At 54.7% G+C, this 20,571-nt stretch overlaps 1 protein-coding gene across 1 annotated transcript in view; it reads right to left on the bottom strand.

The window, feature by feature from the left end:
- Positions 1–20,571, bottom strand: part of LOC148502558 (rab3 GTPase-activating protein non-catalytic subunit-like) — a 242,351-nt gene that overhangs the window by 188,779 nt on the left and 33,001 nt on the right. Inside the window, exon 2 of the mRNA XM_088449690.1 lies at positions 13,327–13,391. Coding sequence (XP_088305816.1) covers positions 13,327–13,391 — 65 coding nt within the window. The remainder of the gene's footprint in view (positions 1–13,326; positions 13,392–20,571) is intronic.

The raw sequence follows: 20,571 nt of genomic DNA, 5'->3' as shown, positions 1-20,571 counted from the left end.
TATGACAGGGGACAAGCTGCTGCCGGCGCTGGAGACAGGGGACCCGGGCACTTATGACAGGGGACAAGCTGCTGCCAGCACTGATGATAGAGGACCCGGGCACTGATGAAGGAGGACAAGCTGCTGCCGGCTCTGGAGACAGGGGACCCGGGCACTGATGACAGGGGACAAGCTGCCGCCGGCGCTGATGACAGGGGACCCGGGCACTGATGACAGGGGATCCGGGCACTGATGACAGGGGACAAGCTGCTGCCGGCGCTGGAGACAGGGGGCCCGGGCACTGATGACAGGGGACAAGCTGCTGCTGGCTCTGGAGACAGGGACCCGGGCACTGATGACAGGGGACCCGGGCACTGATGACAGGGGACCAGCTGCTGCCAGCACTGATGACAGGGGACCCGGGCACTGATGACAGGGGACAAGCTGCTGCCGGCGCTGATGACAGGGGACCCGGGCACTGATGACAGAGGACAAGCTGCTGCCGGCGCTGGAGACAGGGGACTCGGGCACTGATGACAGAGGACAAGCTGCTGCCAGCACTGATGACAGGGGACCCGGGCACTGATGACAGGGGACAAGCTGCTGCCGGCGCTGATGACAGGGGACCCGGGCACTGATGACAGAGGACAAGCTGCTACCGGCGCTGGAGACAGGGGACTCGGGCACTGATGACAGAGGACAAGCTGCTGCCAGCACTGATGACAGGGGACCCGGGCACTGATGACAGGGAACAAGCTGCTGCCGGCGCTGATGACAGGGGACCCGGGCACTGATGACAGAGGACAAGCTGCTGCCAGCTCAGGAGACAGGGGACCCGGGCACTCATGACAGGGGACCCGGGCACTCATGACAGGGGACCCGGGCACTCATGACAGGGGACCCGGGCACTCATGACAGGGGACCCGGGCACTCATGACAGAGGACAAGCTGCTGCCAGCACTGATGACAGGGGACCCGGGCACTGATGACAGAGGAGAAGCTGCTGCCGGCGCTGATGACAGGGGACCCGGGCACTGATGACAGGGGACAAGCTGCTGCCGGCGCTGGACACAGGGGACCCGGGCACCGATGACAGGGGACAAGCTGCTGCCGGCTCTGGAGACAGGGGACCCGGCTCTGGAGACAGGGGACCCGGGCACTGATGACAGGGGACCAGCTGCTGCCAGCACTGATGACAGGGGACCCAGGCACTGATGACAGGTGACCAGCTGCTGCCAGCACTGATGACAGGGGACAAGCTGCTGCCGGCGCTGGAGACAGGGGAACCGGGAACTGATGACAGAGGACCAGCTGCTGCCGGCACTGATGAGAGCGGACCCGGGCACTGATGACAGGGGACCCGGGCACTGAAGACAGAGGACCAGCTGCTGCCGGCTCTGCAGACAGGGGACCCGGGCACTGCCGACAAGGGGACACGGGCACTGCCGACAGGGGACCAGCTGCTGCCAGCACTGATGACAGGGGACCCGGGCACTGATGACAGGGGACAAGCTGCTGCCGGCTCTGGAGACAGGGGACCCGGGCACTGATGACAGGGGACAAGCTGCCGCCGGCGCTGATGACAGGGGACCCGGGCACTGATGACAGGGGATCCGGGCACTGATGACAGGGGACAAGCTGCTGCCGGCGCTGGAGACAGGGGACCCGGGCACTGATGACAGGGGACCCGGGCACTGATGACAGGGGACCCGGGTACTGATGACAGGGGACCAGCTGCTGCCAACACTGATGACAGGGGACCCGGGCACTGATGACAGGGGACAAGCTGCTGCCGGCGCTGATGACAGGGGACCCGGGCACTGATGACAGAGGACAAGCTGCTGCCGGCGCTGGAGACAGGGGACTCGGGCACTGATGACAGGGGACCCGGGCACTGATGACAGGGGACAAGCTGCCGCCGGCGCTGATGACAGGGGACCCGGGCACTGATGACAGGGGATCCGGGCACTGATGACAGGGGACAAGCTGCTGCCGGCGCTGGAGACAGGGGACCCGGGCACTGATGACAGAGAACAAGATGCTGCCGCTCTGGAGACAGGGGACCCGGGCACTGATGACAGAGGACAAGCTGCTGCCGGCGCTGGAGACAGGGGACCCGGGCACTGATGACAGGGGACAAGCTGCTGCTGGCTCTGGAGACAGGGACCCGGGCACTGATGACAGGGGACCCGGCTCTGCAGACAGGGGACCCGGCTCTGCAGACAGGGGACCCGGCTCTGCAGACAGGGGACCCGGCTCTGCAGACAGGGGACCCGGCTCTGCAGACAGGGGACCCGGCTCTGCAGACAGGGGACCCGGCTCTGCAGACAGGGGACCCGGCTCTGCAGACAGGGGACCCGGCTCTGCAGACAGGGGACCCGGCTCTGCAGACAGGGGACCCGGCTCTGCAGACAGGGGACCCGGCTCTGCAGACAGGGGACCCGGCTCTGCAGACAGGGGACCCGGCTCTGCAGACAGGGGACCCGGCTCTGCAGACAGGGGACCCGGCTCTGCAGACAGGGGACCCGGCTCTGCAGACAGGGGACCCGGCTCCTGATGACAGGGGACCCGGCTCCTGATGACAGGGGACCCGGCTCCTGATGACAGGGGACCCGGCTCCTGATGACAGGGGACCCGGCTCCTGATGACAGGGGACCCGGCTACTGATGACAGGGGACCCGGCTACTGATGACAGGGGACCCGGCTACTGATGACAGGGGACCCGGATACTGATGACAGGGGACCCGGCTACTGATGACAGGGGACCCGGCTACTGATGACAGGGGACCCGGCTACTGATGACAGGGGACCCGGCTACTGATGACAGGGGACCCGGGTACTGATGACAGGGGACCCGGGTACTGATGACAGGGGACCCGGGCACTGATGACAGAGGACCAGCTGCCGCCAGCGCTGATGACAGGGGACCCGGGCACTGATGACAGGGGACAAGCTGCCGCCGGCGCTGATGACAGGGGACCCGGGCACTGATGACAGGGGACAAGCTGCTGCCGGCGCTGGAGACAGGGGACCCGGGCACTGATGAGAGAGGACAAGCTGCTGCCGCTCTGGAGACAGGGGACCCGGGCACTGATGACAGGGGACCCGGGCACTGATGACAGGGGACCCGGGCACTGATGACAGGGGACCAGCTGCTGCCAGCACTGATGACAGGGGACCCGGGCACTGATGACAGGGGACAAGCTGCTGCCGACGCTGATGACAGGGGACCCGGGCACTGATGACAGAGGACAAGCTGCTGCCGGCGCTGGAGACAGGGGACTCAGGCACTGATGACAGAGGACAAGCTGCTGCCGGCACTGATGACAGGGGACCCGGGCACTGATGACAGGGGACAAGCTGCTGCCAGCACTGATGACAGGGGACCTGGGCACTGATGACAGAGGACAAGCTGCTGCCAGCACTGATGACAGGGGACCCGGGCACTGATGACAGGGGACAAGCTGCTGCCAGCGCTGATGACAGGGGACCCGGGCACTGATGACAGAGGACAAGCTGCTGCCGGCGCTGGAGACAGGGGACCCGGGCACTGATGACAGGGGACAAGCTGCTGCCGGCACTGATGACAGGGGACAAGCTGCTGCCGGCGCTGACGACACGGGACCCGGGCACTGATGACAGGGGACAAGCTGCTGTCAGCACTGATGACAGGGGACCTGGGCACTGATGACAGGGGACCCGGGCACTGATGAAAGGGGACAAGCTGCTGCCGGCTCTGGAGACAGGGGACTCGGGCACTGATGACAGAGGACAAGCTGCTGCAAGCACTGATGACAGGGGACCCAGGCACTGACAGGGGACCCGGGCACTGATGACAGGGGACCCGGGCACTGATGACAGGGGACCAGCTGCCGCCGGCGCTGATGACAGGGGACCCGGGCACTGATGACAGGGGACAAGCTGCTGCCGGCGCTGGAGACAGGGGACCCGGGCACTTATGACAGGGGACAAGCTGCTGCCAGCACTGATGATAGAGGACCCGGGCACTGATGAAGGAGGACAAGCTGCTGCCGGCTCTGGAGACAGGGGACCCGGGCACTGATGACAGGGGACAAGCTGCCGCCGGCGCTGATGACAGGGGACCCGGGCACTGATGACAGGGGATCCGGGCACTGATGACAGGGGACAAGCTGCTGCCGGCGCTGGAGACAGGGGACCCGGGCACTGATGACAGGGGACAAGCTGCTGCTGGCTCTGGAGACAGGGACCCGGGCACTGATGACAGGGGACCCGGGCACTGATGACAGGGGACCAGCTGCTGCCAGCACTGATGACAGGGGACCCGGGCACTGATGACAGGGGACAAGCTGCTGCCGGCGCTGATGACAGGGGACCCGGGCACTGATGACAGAGGACAAGCTGCTGCCGGCGCTGGAGACAGGGGACTCGGGCACTGATGACAGAGGACCAGCTGCTGCCAGCATTGATGACAGGGGACCCGGGCACTGATGACAGGGGACAAGCTGCTGCCGGCACTGATGACAGGGGACCAGGCACTGATGACAGGGGACAAGCTGCTGCCAGCACTGATGAAAGAGGACCTGGGCACTGATGACAGGGGACCCGGGCACTGATGACAGGGGACAAGCTGCTGCCGGCTCTGGAGACAGGGGACTCGGGCACTGATGACAGAGGACAAGCTGCTGCCGGCGCTGGAGACAGGGGACCCGGGCACTGATGACAGGGGACAAGCTGCTGCCGGCACTGATGACAGGGGACCCGGGCACTGATGACAGAGGACCAGCTGCTGCCAGCACTGATGACAGGGGACCCGGGCACTGATGACAGGGGACAAGCTGCTGCCGGCTCTGCAGACAGGGGACCCGGGCTCTGCAGACAGGGGACCCGTGCTCTGCAGACAGGGGACCCGGGTACTGATGACAGGGGACCCGGGTACTGATGACAGGGGACCAGCTGCTGCCAGCACTGATGACAGGGGACCCGGGCACTGATGACAGGGGACAAGCTGCTGCCGGCGCTGATGACAGGGGACCCGGGCACTGAAGACAGAGGACAAGCTGCTGCCGGCTCTAGAGACAGGGGACCCAGGCACTGACGACAGGGGACAAGCTGCTGCCGGCACTGATGACAGGGGACCCGGCACTGATGACAGGGGACCCGGGCACTGATTACAGGGGACAAGCTGCTGCCGGCGCTGGAGACAGGGGACTCGGGCACTGATGACAGAGGACCAGCAGCTGCCAGCACTGATGACAGGGGACAAGCTGCTGCAAACTGACGACAGGGGACCCGGGCACTGATGACAGGGGACAAGCTGCTGCCGGCTCTGGAGACAGGGGACCCGGGCACTGATGACAGAGGACAAGCTGCTGCCAGCACTGATGACAGAGGACAAGCTGCTGCCGGCGCTGGAGACAGGGGACTCGGGCACTGATGACAGAGGACCAGCTGCTGCCAGCACTGATGACAGGGGACAAGCTGATGCTGGCGCTGGAGACAGGGGACCCAGGCACTGATGACAGGGGACAAGCTGCTGCCGGCACTGATGACAGGGGACCCGGGCACTGATGACAGGGGACCCCGGCACTGATGACAGGGGACAAGCTGATGCTGGCGCTGGAGACAGGGGACCCGGCCCTGATGATAGGGGACCCGGCCACTGATGACAGAGGACCAGCTGCTGCCAGCACTGATGACAGGGGACCCGGGTACTGATGACAGAGGACCAGCTGCTGCCGGCTCTGGAGACAGGGGACCCGGGCACTGATGACAGGGGACCCAGGCACTGATGACAGGGGACCCAGGCACTGATGACAGGGGACAAGCTGCTGCCGGCACTGATGACAGGGGACCAGCTGCTGCCGGCGCTGGAGACAGGGGACTCGGCCACTGATGACAGAGGACCAGCAGCTGCCAGCACGGACGACAGGGGACCCGGGCACGGACGACAGGGGACCCGGGCACGGACGACAGGGGACCCGGGCACGGACGACAGGGGACCCGGGCACGGACGACAGGGGACCCGGGCACGGACGACAGGGGACCCGGGCACGGACGACAGGGGACCCGGGCACGGACGACAGGGGACCCGGGCACGGACGACAGGGGACCCGGGCACGGACGACAGGGGACCCGGGCACGGACGACAGGGGACCCGGGCACGGACGACAGGGGACCCGGGCACGGACGACAGGGGACCCGGGCACGGACGACAGGGGACCCGGGCACGGACGACAGGGGACAAGCTGCTGTCGGCGCCGGAGACAGGGGACCCGGGCACTGATGACAGAGGACCCAGGCACTGATGACAGGGGACAAGCTGCTGCCAGCACTGATGACAGGGGACCCGACACTGATGACAGAGGACAAGCTGCTGCCGGCGCTGGAGACAGGGGACCCGGGCACTGATGACAGAGGACAAGCTGCTGCCGGCTCTGGAGACAGGGGACCCGGGCACTGATGACAGAGGACAAGCTGCTGCCGGCGCTGGAGACAGGGGACCCGGGCACTGATGACAGAGGACAAGCTGCTGCCGGCTCTGGAGACAGGGGACCCGGGCACTGATGACAGGGGACCCGGGCACTGATGACAGGGGACAAGCTGGTGGCGGTACTGATGACAGGGGACCCGGGCACTGATGACAGAGGACCAGCTGCTACCAGCACTGATGACAGGGGACCTGGGCACTGATGACAGGGGACCCGGGCACTGATGACAGGGGACAAGCTGCTGCCAGCACTGATGACAGGGGACCCGACACTGATGACAGAGGACAAGCTGCTGCCGGCGCTGGAGACAGGGGACTCGGGCATTGATGACAGAGGACCAGCTGCTGCCAGCATTGATGACAGAGGACCAGCTGCTGCCGGCACTGACAGGGGACCCGGCTCTGGAAACATGGGACCAGCTGCTGCCAGCACTGATGACAGGGGACCCGGGCACTGATGACAGAGCACCCGGGCACTGATGACAGAGGACAAGCTGCTGCCGGCGCTGGAGACAGGGGACCCGGGCACTGATGACAGAGGACAAGCTGCTGCCAGTGCTGGAGACAGGGGACCCGGCACTGATGACAGAGGTCCAGCTGCTGCCAGCACTGATGACAGGGGACCTGGGCACTGATGACAGGGGACAAGCTGCTGCCAGCACTGATGACAGGGGACCCGGGCACTGACAGGGGACAAGCTGCTGCCAGCACTGATAACAGGGGACCCGGCACTGATGACAGAGGTCCAGCTGCTGCCAGCACTGATAACAGGGGACCCGGGCACTGATGACAGAGGACCCGGGCACTGATGACAGGGGACAAGCTGCTGCCAGCACTGATAACAGGGGACCCGGGCACTGATGACAGAGGACCCGGGCACTGATGACAGGGGACAAGCTGCTGCCAGCACTGATGACAGGGGACCCGGGCACTGATGACAGGGGACCCGGGCACTGATGACAGAGGACCCGGGCACTGATGACAGGGGACAAGCTGCTGCCAGCACTGATGACAGGGGACCCGGGCACTGATGACAGGGGACAAGCTGCTGCCAGCACTGATGACAGGGGACCCGGGCACTGATAACAGGGGACCCGGGCACTGATGACAGGGGACAAGCTGCTGCCGGCTCTGATGACAGGGGACCCGGGCACTGATGACAGGGGACCCGGGCACTGATGACAGGGGACAAGCTGCTGCCAGCACTGATGACAGGGGACCCGGGCACTGATGACAGAGGACCCGGGCACTGATGACAGGGGACAAGCTGCTGCCAGCACTGATGACAGGGGACCCGGGCACTGATGACAGGGGACAAGCTGCTGCCAGCACTGATGACAGGGGACCCGGGCACTGATGACAGAGGACAAGCTGCTGCCTGCTCTGATGACAGGGGACCCGGGCACTGATGACAGGGGACTCGGGCACTGATGACAGGGGACCCAGGCACTGATGACAGGGTACCAGCTGCTGCCGGCTCTGATGACAGGGGACCCGGGCACTGATGACAGAGGACCCGGGCACTGATGACAGGGGACCCGGGCACTGATGACAGGGGACAAGCTGCTGCTAAAAGGTGAGTGACTAGAACGATTAGTTGGGGAAAATCAATAAGGTTTGATTTTCCCAACTAGTTGGAATGACCGTTTTTAGGCATGTGGAGCAGCACCCAACTATCGTTCCAACAGCCAACTAGTTACCTGGGTGTAGCGATATGGTCATGGTGTGTGGCCAGCATTACACAGTCAACGATAGCAGGGTCTCTATAGTAACCTGATCGATATCAAAAAGGTTGGCCTGCATGCAAGGTCCATGGACGATATCTTTATTGTCCATACGTGCCTGCGCATCGCAGGTCGCTGGTGGCACCGAAAAATGCACGATATGAACGATAACGATATGATATAGATGTCTTATATGCCACCGGGCCCCCAGTGTGTCTTATATGCCACCGGGCCCCCAGTGTGTCTTATATGCCACCGGGCCCCCAGTGTGTCTTACATGCCACCGGGCCCCCAGTGTGTCTTACATGCCACCGGGCCCCCAGTGTGTCTTACATGCCACCGGGCCCCCAGTGTGTCTTACATGCCACCGGGCCCCCAGTGTGTCTTACATGCCACCGGCCCCCCAGTGTGTCTTACATGCCACCGGCCCCCCAGTGTGTCTTACATGCCACCGGCCCCCCAGTGTGTCTTACATGCCACCGGCCCCCCAGTGTGTCTTACATGCCACCGGGCCCCCAGTGTGTCTTACATGCCACCGGGCCCCCAGTGTGTCTTACATGCCACCGGCCCCCCAGTGTGTCTTATATGCCACCGGCCCCCCAGTGTGTCTTACATGCCACCGGCCCCCCAGTGTGTCTTACATGCCACCGGCCCCCCAGTGTGTCTTACATGCCACCGGCCCCCCAGTGTGTCTTACATGCCACCGGCCCCCCAGTGTGTCTTACATGCCACCGGCCCCCCAGTGTGTCTTACATGCCACCGGCCCCCCAGTGTGTCTTACATGCCACCGGCCCCCCAGTGTGTCTTACATGCCACCGGCCCCCCAGTGTGTCTTACATGCCACCGGCCCCCCAGTGTGTCTTACATGCCACCGGCCCCCCAGTGTGTCTTACATGCCACCGGCCCCCCAGTGTGTCTTACATGCCACTGGCCCCCAATGTTACCACCAATGACCCTGCCGTATACCTCGGTTACGAGGTGATATCCTTGTTTAGTATTACGCCCATTCTTCTTTTCTATTTGCCGTTCTTTTCTGGCTTCTTGGAGTTTTTTTTTTTTTCTATTACAGAGACCTTGATTCAGGTATGATATGTCCACAAATGACCTTTGTGTAAATAAATCTAGTTTGGTTTTGAGACACTCTAAACATTAAACACAACTTATATACATATTGAAATGTTAATTTTTTTAATACAGTTTAAATGTTATAAAAAACTCCAACAACATTAAAAATTAAGAGTTATGGTAAACTTACCTGTTTACTATTTCTTCGCAGTCCATAGAATCCACAGGGGTATATACTCTGCCCCCAGCCAAAAGGCGGACAGTTTTGTAAACAAGCCCAAGACCAGAGCAGGAAAGAGAAGGAAGAACAATGTACACAAGAAACACTCCCACAAAAGATGAGGGAATCAGTGACCAAAAGGAAAATACTCATTGAAGCCAGGAGCGTCAGGGTGGGTGCCCTCTGGATCTTATGGACTTTGAAGCAATAGAGTTAACAAAAGGTAAGTCTACCTTAACTCTTCATTTCTTTTTCAGGGTCCATAGGGGATCCACAGGGATACCATGGGGATGTCCCATTGCAGTTTCCCCAAAGGGTTGGGACGCTCCTGAGCAGAAAGGAGAATCCGACACTCAAAGGAAGCATCCTGAGAGGCAAAGGTATCAAAGGCGTAGAACCTAAGGCCACGTGGACAGAAGACCACGTGGCCGCCGTGCACAATTGTTCAGCAGAGGCACCACGTCGAAACGCCCACGATGGTCCCACAGAACAAGTAGAATGTGCTGTCGCCGTGTTTGGAACGTGTTTGCGTGTAACCCTGAGAGATAGTCATGCGCAGCCATCGAGCCGGAGTTTGTCAGTCAGCTGGCCAGCCTCATTTATGAAAACCATACAACACAAAAAGAGCGTTTGATTTTCAATCAGCAATTTGGCCGTTAGTACCAACAAATACGGGCAGCCCCCGTGACGTCACGGAGCCAACTGACGAAGCCGTGTCAGGTGAGACGCGCGTCTGCTAGTCGGGAGCCTCCATAGTGCACTGTCTGTTTAATATTTACTGGGGAAAGCCTGAATAAGTCTGTATAGGATGTGTGGCATAATGGGAAAGAAATATAAGGTATCTAGCCTGTTACCATACTTACAGAATGCTCTGCGATCATTATATGTCAGAGAAACTGCTTAGACCCACGATCTTTATAACTGACACAGCACTTTATAATGAATGTTATTTCTACATAACAAACTATTTAACAATTAAATTATATATATCTATTATGAAAATCACCAAAATGGATTGTTTCCCATCAATATATCCCCAGATATTACTAATGAATAAGATACTTACAGAGGAACGCTGACAATGTTACAGGATAGGCTATTAAGTGTCCAGACATAATTTAAGGTAACAATATTTACAAATAAATAGTAACCTGTATAACTGCAGCTACTAAGTACGAAGCAGGTTACTAAGTATACATTATATACACTCAATAGTGCTGCAAAGCTGACAGCTGTGTCACTCGGGAATTTCAAAAAGAAAGTATGGTGGTCGCTCACATCAGCGTAATGACATAACACAGGTGCTTGTACAGGGCGGGGTTTATACTGAACCGCAGAAAAAAGAAGATTGCCTCCAGCACACCGTAGTTCAGTATAAACCCCGCCCTGTACAAGCGCCTGTGTTATGTCATTACGCTGATGTAAGCGACCACCATACTTTCTTTTTGCAGTTCTGAGAGGCATGAAGGGAGCCAGCATTAGGAGGAGGTGCTGATCCTTATAGTGCCATTTGGAGGTTTTTGGGGTAACTCCTAGGTGAGTCAGCTCTCAGCTTATACATGTGCTGTTATCATGCAGTACACTAATTGTAATTATATGACCCAGAGTGGGTGCTATTATGTAGCAATAATTATTTTGGGGTGAGCGTTTGGGCGTGGGGCCCCCGGAGTGGCTCTGGCTGGGCCTTTTTCAGGGCATCACCACTTAATTCACATAGATATATTTTCATCACCTTTCCATTTGTTTGTTTATTATTTATGTAATTTTAATTCTTTCTTATTATATTAACACTTATTGATTATCATGACACATCTATACTTTACACTTCATTATCACCTTTCTTCCATTTTTCGTGTGATGCCCTGGGAGTGGTCCTTGGCTTGGTCCTTTTGGGCTGCTCTGCGCCTCAGACATGAACCCCTTAATGTTAGGGATGCCGGTATAGAGGAGCCTTGATGCTGGCCCGGCGCTTAATCTTATATTTGCAAATGTATGCAACCAATACCTCTGAATTCTGTTATCATGTAGGATTCAAGTATTTTTGCTAATATTGTTGCAGTGTACTGGAGGGAATCTTCTTTTTTCTGTCACTCGAGAATTTATTGAGATAAAGAGATCCAACAGCAACAGGCAGGGTTTTATTCAAATTCTAATTTCTATATTTTGCCATATCTGTACATCTTATCTTAAAGAAATACCAATAAAAGTTAGATTTTATACATAATTCAGAAACCATAATACGGACATATTAGACCCATGAATGTGCACCAGACCTTACATCTTATCTTCATTCTTCTCTGAAATAATATTTTGTCGTATCTAAAGATTATCTGTTCAACCAGCCAACTAGGTGATTGGTTGGAATGAAAATCTGGTAACGTATGAAAGTAAATGACAATCAGTAATTTGCTCCCAAACACTGGAAAATGGAGAAAAACTGTTGTTTGAACAAATTGTTTAGATCAGAGGTTCCCAAACGCGGTCCTCAAGGCTCCCCAAAAGATCAGGTTTTAGAGATATCCATGGTTAAGCACAGGTGGTTAAATCAAATTGACTGAGGTACTAATTAAATCACCTGTGCTCAACCATGAATATCACTAATACCTGAACTGTTGGGGAGCCTTGAGGACCGTGATTGGGAACCTCTGGTTTAGATCAAACATTTACATCCGTTTTCTGGCATTTGGGAGCAAATCGCTCATCATCAGTTACTGCCATACGTTACCAGATCTTCATTCCAACCAATCTACTAGTTGGCTGGTTGGACAGATAATCTTTAGATGTGTGGCCAGCTTTAATATTTCCACTGGGCAATAGTAGTTACTGACCTGATCGTTCTATTTCTGTTGATAACAAAGGCAATAACCCTACCTCTCATACCCATTCCCCACATTCAATCTGTTTCCAAATCCTGTCCTGCACCCATCTCTTACACAGGGCACACCCATCTCTTACACAGGGCACACCCATCTCTTACACAGGGCACACCCATCTCTTACACAGGGCACACCCATCTCTTACACAGGGCACACCCATCTCTTACACAGGGCACACCCATCTCTTACACAGGGCACACCCATCTCTTACACAGGGCACACCCATCTCTTACACAGGGCACACCCATCTCTTACACAGGACACACCCATCTCTTACACAGGGCACACCCATCTCTTACACAGGGCACACCCATCTCTTACACAGGGCACACCCATCTCTTACACAGGGCACACCCATCTCTTACACAGGGCACACCCATCTCTTACACAGGGCACACCCATCTCTTACACAGGACACCGCTAAATCTTTAATTCATGCACTAACCATTTCCCTCCTTACTGCTCTTCCCCAAAACAGATGGTCACCGATACTCTGTGGCTAGGCTGATTTTCCTCTCAAAATATCTCCCATCCTGACCCATCTGCTCTGTGTAAGATCTGTATCTCTCATCCACATAGAGTACCTGCTGCACCCACTCTGAGCAATGCCCCCCTTCCACAACAAGACTAATCTTCTAGTCTCTGAATTTTCAAGCGTTCCCTGAAAACTCACCTCCAGCCACCCACATAACCTCCATAAGTTACCCTAATTACCTTTACACAGTTCGAACAAAATGTACAATTGTTTTCTCCATACTCAAACAACCCTCTCACTCCAGGTCAGAATGGCTGATGTATGACCGCATCTTGCAGGCCACTAAAGCACTTTCTATATGTAGCACTTAATCTCATGCATCAAATTCCTATTCCCCTATAGAGTCTAAGTTTTCTCACAGGGCCCTCTAACCTCTTTGTCTTATTACTGCTTTGTCCCCAATAGTAAAGCACAACAGCACTATACAAGTAAATGTTAATAAAGAACAGTAACTTTACCTGCACTTTGCTTTCATTGTCTTCCCATGATCCCCAATCTTCATTTTCCCAGCTAGACACATTATCTGCAAAATGTAAAATTAAAAATGAAAAAAAAAAATGAAAAACATTTTTCAAAAAAATAATTATTTGCATTCAGTTTACAGACATGTGGTACTACAATCGCAATAAGTAAATCAACCATGAATGATAATGGTAATGTTGTGAAATTATAATATCCCCAACAACACAACAACGAAGACGCGACTGAAGTGCGAGAACACTATCCACCTGCATTTTACAGAAATATTGTACACTGACCACACGCAGATCACGTCGTTCCTGTACACTGACCACACGCAGATCACGTCGTTCCTGCACACTGACCACACGCAGATCACGTCATTCCTGTACACTGACCACACGCAGATCACGTCGTTCCTGTACACTGACCACACGCAGATCACGTCGTTCCTCTACACTGACCACACGCAGATCACGTCGTTCCTCTACACTGACCACACGCAGATCACGTCGTTTCTGTACACTGACCACACGCAGATCACGTCGTTCCTGTACACTGACCACACGCAGATCACGTCGTTCCTGTACACTGACCACACGCAGATCACGTCGTTCCTGTACACTGACCACACGCAGATCACGTCGTTCCTGTACACTGACCACACGCAGATCACGTCGTTCCTCTACACTGACCACACGCAGATCACGTCGTTCCTCTACACTGACCACACACAGATCATGTCGTTCCTCCTAACGCCACACAACACAATCTGTGATCAATAAAATTGCAAAGAACCGATCATTTGGAGGAAGAAATGATACAGGAGCATCTCTAAATGCAGCTGATTGTAAATAATGGTAAATACAAAAACAATTCTGGATGATCTGGTTATGAATTGGATAAAACAATCTATTTTGCTCACCCATGAAATAAGTCTGACTGAAAATAGTCCTCAATCTGGCGCTGTACAAGATTCCGCCACAAGCTGTTACTATAACTAAATAAAGATCTCACTATCCCCCACCTCAGCTACTGTAACCTCTGCGTGACTGGCATCCTTCATACAGTAAGTCCATCCTCAGTGCCACGGCCAGATGCGGTTATCACATGTGATATTTCCTCCACGAATGGCAACATACTTGGCACAGGCGAGATTGTGATTTGCACAATGTTACCTTAGTAATTATATTAGGGACAATACACAGTTGGAATTGGTTGTGGGAAGAATGCAGAACCTGGTCACTTTATCATCTAGCAGTGTGTAACCACCAGTGCGCGACAGCGCAGGCTGGTGTGTAACCACCAGTGCGCGACAGCGCAGGCTGGTGTGTAACCACCAGTGCGCGACAGCGCAGGCTGGTGTGTAACCACCAGTGCGCGACAGCGCAGGCTGGTGTGTAACCACCAGTGCGCGACAGCGCAGGCTGGTGTGTAACCACCAGTGCGCGACAGCGCAGGCTGGTGTGTAACCACCAGTGCGCGACAGCGCAGGCTGGTGTGTAACCACCAGTGCGCGACAGCGCAGGCTGGTGTGTAGCCACCAGTGCGCGACAGCGCAGGCTGGTGTGTAACCACCAGTGCGCGACAGCGCAGGCTGGTGTGTAACCACCAGTGCGCGACAGCGCAGGCTGGTGTGTAACCACCAGTGCGCGACAGCGCAGGCTGGTGTGTAACCACCAGTGCGCGACAGCGCAGGCTGGTGTGTAACCACCAGTGCGCGACAGCGCAGGCTGGTGTGTAACCATCAGTGCGCGACAGCGCAGGCTGGTGTGTAACCACCAGTGCGCGACAGCGCAGGCTGGTGTGTAACCACCAGTGCGCGATAGCGCAGGCTGGTGTGTAACCACCAGTGCGCGATAGCGCAGGCTGGTGTGTAACCACCAGTGCGCGATAGCGCAGGCTGGTGTGTAACCATTGTACGATAGCGCAGGCTGGCGTGTAACCATTGTACGATAGCACAGGCTGGTGTGTAACCATTGTACGATAGCACAGGCTGGTGTGTAACCAGTGCACGATAGCGCAGGCTGGTGTGTAACCATTGTACGATAGCACAGGCTGGTGTGTAACCAGTACACGATAGCGAAGGCTGGTGTGTAACCACCAGTGCACGATAGCGCAGGCTGGTGTGTAACCATTGTACGATAGCGCAGGCTGGCGTGTAACCATTGTACGATAGCGCAGGCTGGTGTGTAACCATTGTACGATAGCACAGGCTGGTGTGTAACCATTGCACGATAGCACAGGCTGGTGTGTAACCACCAGTGCACGATAGCGCAGGCTGGTGTGTAACCATTGTACGATAGCACAGGCTGGTGTGTAACCAGTGCACGATAGCGCAGGCTGGTGTGTAACCACCAGTGCACGATAGCGCAGGCTGGTGTGTAACCATTGGACGATAGCGCAGGCTGGCGTGTAACCAGTGCACGATAGCACAGGCTGGCGTGTAACCAGTGCACGATAGCACAGGCTGGTGTGTAACCAGTGCACGATAGCACAGGCTGGTGTGTAACCATTGTACGATAGAACAGGCTGGTGTGTAACCATTGTACGATAGAACAGGCTGGTGTGTAACCATTGTACGATAGAACAGGCTGGTGTGTAACCATTGTACGATAGAACAGGCTGGTGTGTAACCTTTTTTAGTTGCCTAAAGATAGATTATGATCAATGACTAATATAGCAGATTAGGAATATGTTGATTAAAATTAAGATCTATTTTTAATATCTATACTAATATAATAAAAACGTTGTGTGTCTGTCTGTTCCATTTTGGCACAAAAACTACTGAACAGATTTTCATGAAAGCTGCATCATTATGTAGTGGAAATTCCTAGAAATAGATCCCCTATGCCAGAGCCGTAACTAGACTTCTTGGTGCCTTGTGCCAGAAAGAGCATTGGCGCACCCCTCATTTTTCAGAGGGACATAATGCAACCAAAAAAAAGGGCCATGGCCTCATGGGGAAGGGCCAGGAAAGAGATAGGGGAGGCCAGGAGATGCTGGGGATAAATAGGGACATAATATAGTGCACCTGAGAGAGGGCCATGGCCTCATGGGGAAGGGCCAGGGAAGAGATAGGAGAGGCCAGGAGATGCTGGGGATAAATAGGGACATAATATAGTGCACCTGAGAGAGGGCCATGGCCTCATGGGGAAGGGCCAGGGAAGAGATAGGGGAGGCCAGGAGATGCTGGGGATAAATAGGGACATAATATAGTGCACCTGAGAGAGGACCATGGCCTCATGGGGAAGGGCCAGGGAAGAGATATGGGAGGCCAGGAGATGCTGGGGATAAATAGGGACATAATATAGTGCACCTGAGAGAGGGCCATGGCCTCATGGGGAAGGGACAGGGAATAGATAGGGGAGGCCAGGAGATGCTGGGGATAAATAGGGACATAATATAGTGCACCTGAGAGAGAGCCATGGCCTCATGGGGAAGGGCCGGGGAAAAGATAGGGGAGGCCAGGAAATGCTGGGAATAAATAGGGACATAATATAGTGCACCTGAGAGAGGGCCATGGCCTCATGGGGAAGGGCCAGGGAAGAGATAGGAGAGGCCAGGAGATACTGGGGATAATAAGGGACATAATATACCGCACCTGAGAGAGAGCCATGGCCTCATGGGGAAGGGCCAGGGAAGAGATAGGGGAGGCCAGGAGATGCTGGGGACAAATAGGGACATAATATAGTGCACCTGAGAGAGAGCCATGGCCTCATGGGGAAGGGCCAGGGAAGAGATAGGGGAGGCCAGGAGATGCTGGGGATAAATAGGGACATAATATAGTGCACCTGAGAGAGGGCCATGGCCTCATGGGGAAGGGCCAGGGAAGAGATAGGGGAGGCCAGGAGATGCTGGGGATAAATAGGGGCATAATATAGTGCACCTGAGAGAGGGCCATGGCCTCATGGGGAAGGGCCGGGGAAGAGATAGGGGAGGCCAGGAAATGCTGGGAATAAATAGGGACATAATATAGTGCACCTGAGAGAGGGCCATGGCCTCATGGGGAAGGGCCAGGGAAGAGATAGGAGAGGCCAGGAGATGCTGGGGATAATAAGGGACATAATATACCGCACCTGAGAGAGAGCCATGGCCTCATGGGGAAGGGCAAGGGAAGAGATAGGGGAGGCCAGGAGATGCTGGGGACAAATAGGGACATAATATAGTGCACCTGAGAGAGAGCCATGGCCTCATGGGGAAGGGCCAGGGAAGAGATAGTAGAGCCCAGGAGATGCTGGGGATAAATAGGGACATAATATAGTGCACCTGAGAGAGGGCCATGGCCTCATGGGGAAGGGCCAGGGAAGAGATAGGGGAGGCCAGGAGATGCTGGGGATAAATAGGGGCATAATATAGTGCACCTGAGAGAGGGCCATGGCCTCATGGGGAAGGGCCGGGGAAGAGATAGGGGAGGCCAGGAAATGCTGGGAATAAATAGGGACATAATATAGTGCACCTGAGAGAGGACTATGGCCTCATGGGGAAGGGCCAGGGAAGAGATAGGAGAGGCCAGGAGATGCTGGGGATAATAAGGGACATAATATACCGCACCTGAGAGAGAGCCATGGCCTCATGGGGAAGGGCCAGGGAAGAGATAGGGGAGGCCAGGAGATGCTGGGGACAAATAGGGACATAATATAGTGCACCTGAGAGAGAGCCATGGCCTCATGGGGAAGGGCCAGGGAAGAGATAGTAGAGCCCAGGAGATGCTGGGGATAAATAGGGACATAATATAGTGCACCTGAGAGAGGGCCATGGCCTCATGGGGAAGGGCCAGGGAAGAGATAGGGGAGGCCAGGAGATGCTGGGGATAAATAGGGGCATAATATAGTGCACCTGAGAGAGGGCCATGGCCTCATGGGGAAGGGCCGGGGAAGAGATAGGGGAGGCCAGGAAATGCTGGGAATAAATAGGGACATAATATAGTGCACCTGAGAGAGGACTATGGCCTCATGGGGAAGGGCCAGGGAAGAGATAGGAGAGGCCAGGAGATGCTGGGGATAATAAGGGACATAATATACCGCACCTGAGAGAGAGCCATGGCCTCATGGGGAAGGGCCAGGGAAGAGATAGGGGAGGCCAGGAGATGCTGGGGACAAATAGGGACATAATATAGTGCACCTGAGAGAGAGCCATGGCCTCATGGGGAAGGGCCAGGGAAGAGATAGTAGAGCCCAGGAGATGCTGGGGATAAATAGGGACATAATATAGTGCACCTGAGAGAGGGCCATGGCCTCATGGGGAAGGGCCGGGGAAGAGATAGGGGAGGCCAGGAAATGCTGGGAATAAATAGGGACATAATATAGTGCACCTGAGAGAGGACTATTGCCTCATGGGGAAGGGCCAGGGAAGAGATAGGAGAGGCCAGGAGATGCTGGGGATAATAAGGGACATAATATACCGCACCTCAGAGAGAGCCATGGCCTCATGGGGAAGGGCCAGGGAAGAGATAGGGGAGGCCAGGAGATGCTGGGGACAAATAGGGACATAATATAGTGCACCTGAGAGAGAGCCATGGCCTCATGGGGAAGGGCCGGGGAAGAGATAGTAGAGCCCAGGAGATGCTGGGGATAAATAGGGACATAATATAGTGCACCTGAGAGAGGGCCATGGCACCGGCTGCACTACCCTAGTTATGGACCTGCCCTAAGCAAAGCAATACAACTAGAACACCTTATGTAGAAAAATTTTGTCAGAAGCAATTTCATAGTCGGCGTAGCCGCAGGTAACAGTTAATGTTAAATTAATCATTTTGTAACATATTACTTGTTAGCAAGATATTGGGTGTACAGTAGCAGGTTTCAGCCTTTTCAGCAAATTAAGTTTTATCAAGCTGGGAAGAATGGTTGGTTTATGGTCTTGGGTTCGATTCTCACCACGGTCCTATTTATGTGTAGTTTGTATGTTCTCTCCGTGCTTGCGTGGGTTTCCTTTGGGTAGTTTATATTCAATAATTATTCAGTGATCAATTTGATTTAGTCTGCTAACTGTTGTTGTGGCTGTTAATTGTTAGATATTTGGCTTAGGTTTCATGTTTGATAATATACATTATTTTATACAACACAAATTCATTTTTTTATTGAATAATATTATAATAATAATAATAATAATAATAATAAAACCAGGGAATCCCGGTGGTAACTGCCTTATGCTGGGCATACATTGCTAGATAAAATGTCCGTCAGTCTGATAGGCATTTTATCTGGCAGCCTGTCAGCCCACAGATACAGCGGGCATACACTGAGATATCTGCGACGCGCCCCCGGGGAGGAGACATTTCCCCGTTCCCTCCATGGGAAGTAACAGGGAAAATGTCTGTCTGTCTGTCTGTCTGTCACGGCTGGGCATACACTGCCCAATGCGACCGACATTTTAACTTGCAGATATCGCATCAGACAGGCATGCTGGATAATCCGGCATGCCCGACCGATCGATATTTAACCCTCGGTCGGCCACACACACTCTACAGTTATCGAGGCGACCAGCGGATATTGGGCAGTTCGGCCTGATAATTGTAGAGTGTATGCCTGGCATTCGTTATTGAGGATACTATGGATATTAGTGAAGTGAGAATTTTATGTAGATTATGGCGTCCGTAATTTGAGGGCATTTGTCATAAAGAGTTCTGCTAAATATGGCCATATTGTGACAGTAGTCTGAAAAATGGTCATTAATCAACTCTACCAAGAAGTGTAGGACACCACAAAAAGACGCCCAGCGCTAGCAGAGTCTCACGTGGCCTGGTGCGCTGAGGCCTATTTGTAACGACTGAAGCAAAGATGTGCGAGGAAACATCTGTATTGTTTATTCATTTTTATTTGAAAAAAATAAATAATAATAATTAACAATTTTGGGGGAAAAAAAAAGTTTTATACAATTTAAAAAAAAACCTACACAGAGAGTAGATGGGGAGCCGCTTAGCCTGTTATCACCCTTGTCGAAGTTGAATAATTGGCTGAGACAAGTTCAGTTTAAAATTTAATCGCGGCTACGCCATCTTGTGAATGGCCGCAAGACTCCATTTTGGATATGAGATCGCAAGACACCATTTTTGTGGTCAGCCAATTCAAGTTATAACTTAGGAGCCAAGAACAGATGGCAATGTTTTTGTTAACCTACCAAGGGCAACTGGAAAAACCAGCTTTCTGAGTAAAAGTAAATAAGAAGAGACAATGGGTATTTTTACATACAAATTGGGAATCCCTGGATGCAGATAAAGTATAGTTGTGGCAATTGTAATA

This window comes from Taudactylus pleione, unplaced genomic scaffold, assembly GCF_031769625.1.
Source record: "Taudactylus pleione unplaced genomic scaffold, aTauple2 ptg000491l, whole genome shotgun sequence".
NCBI lineage: Eukaryota > Metazoa > Chordata > Amphibia > Anura > Myobatrachidae > Taudactylus > Taudactylus pleione.
This window is presented reverse-complemented; position numbering and strand designations above follow the sequence as displayed.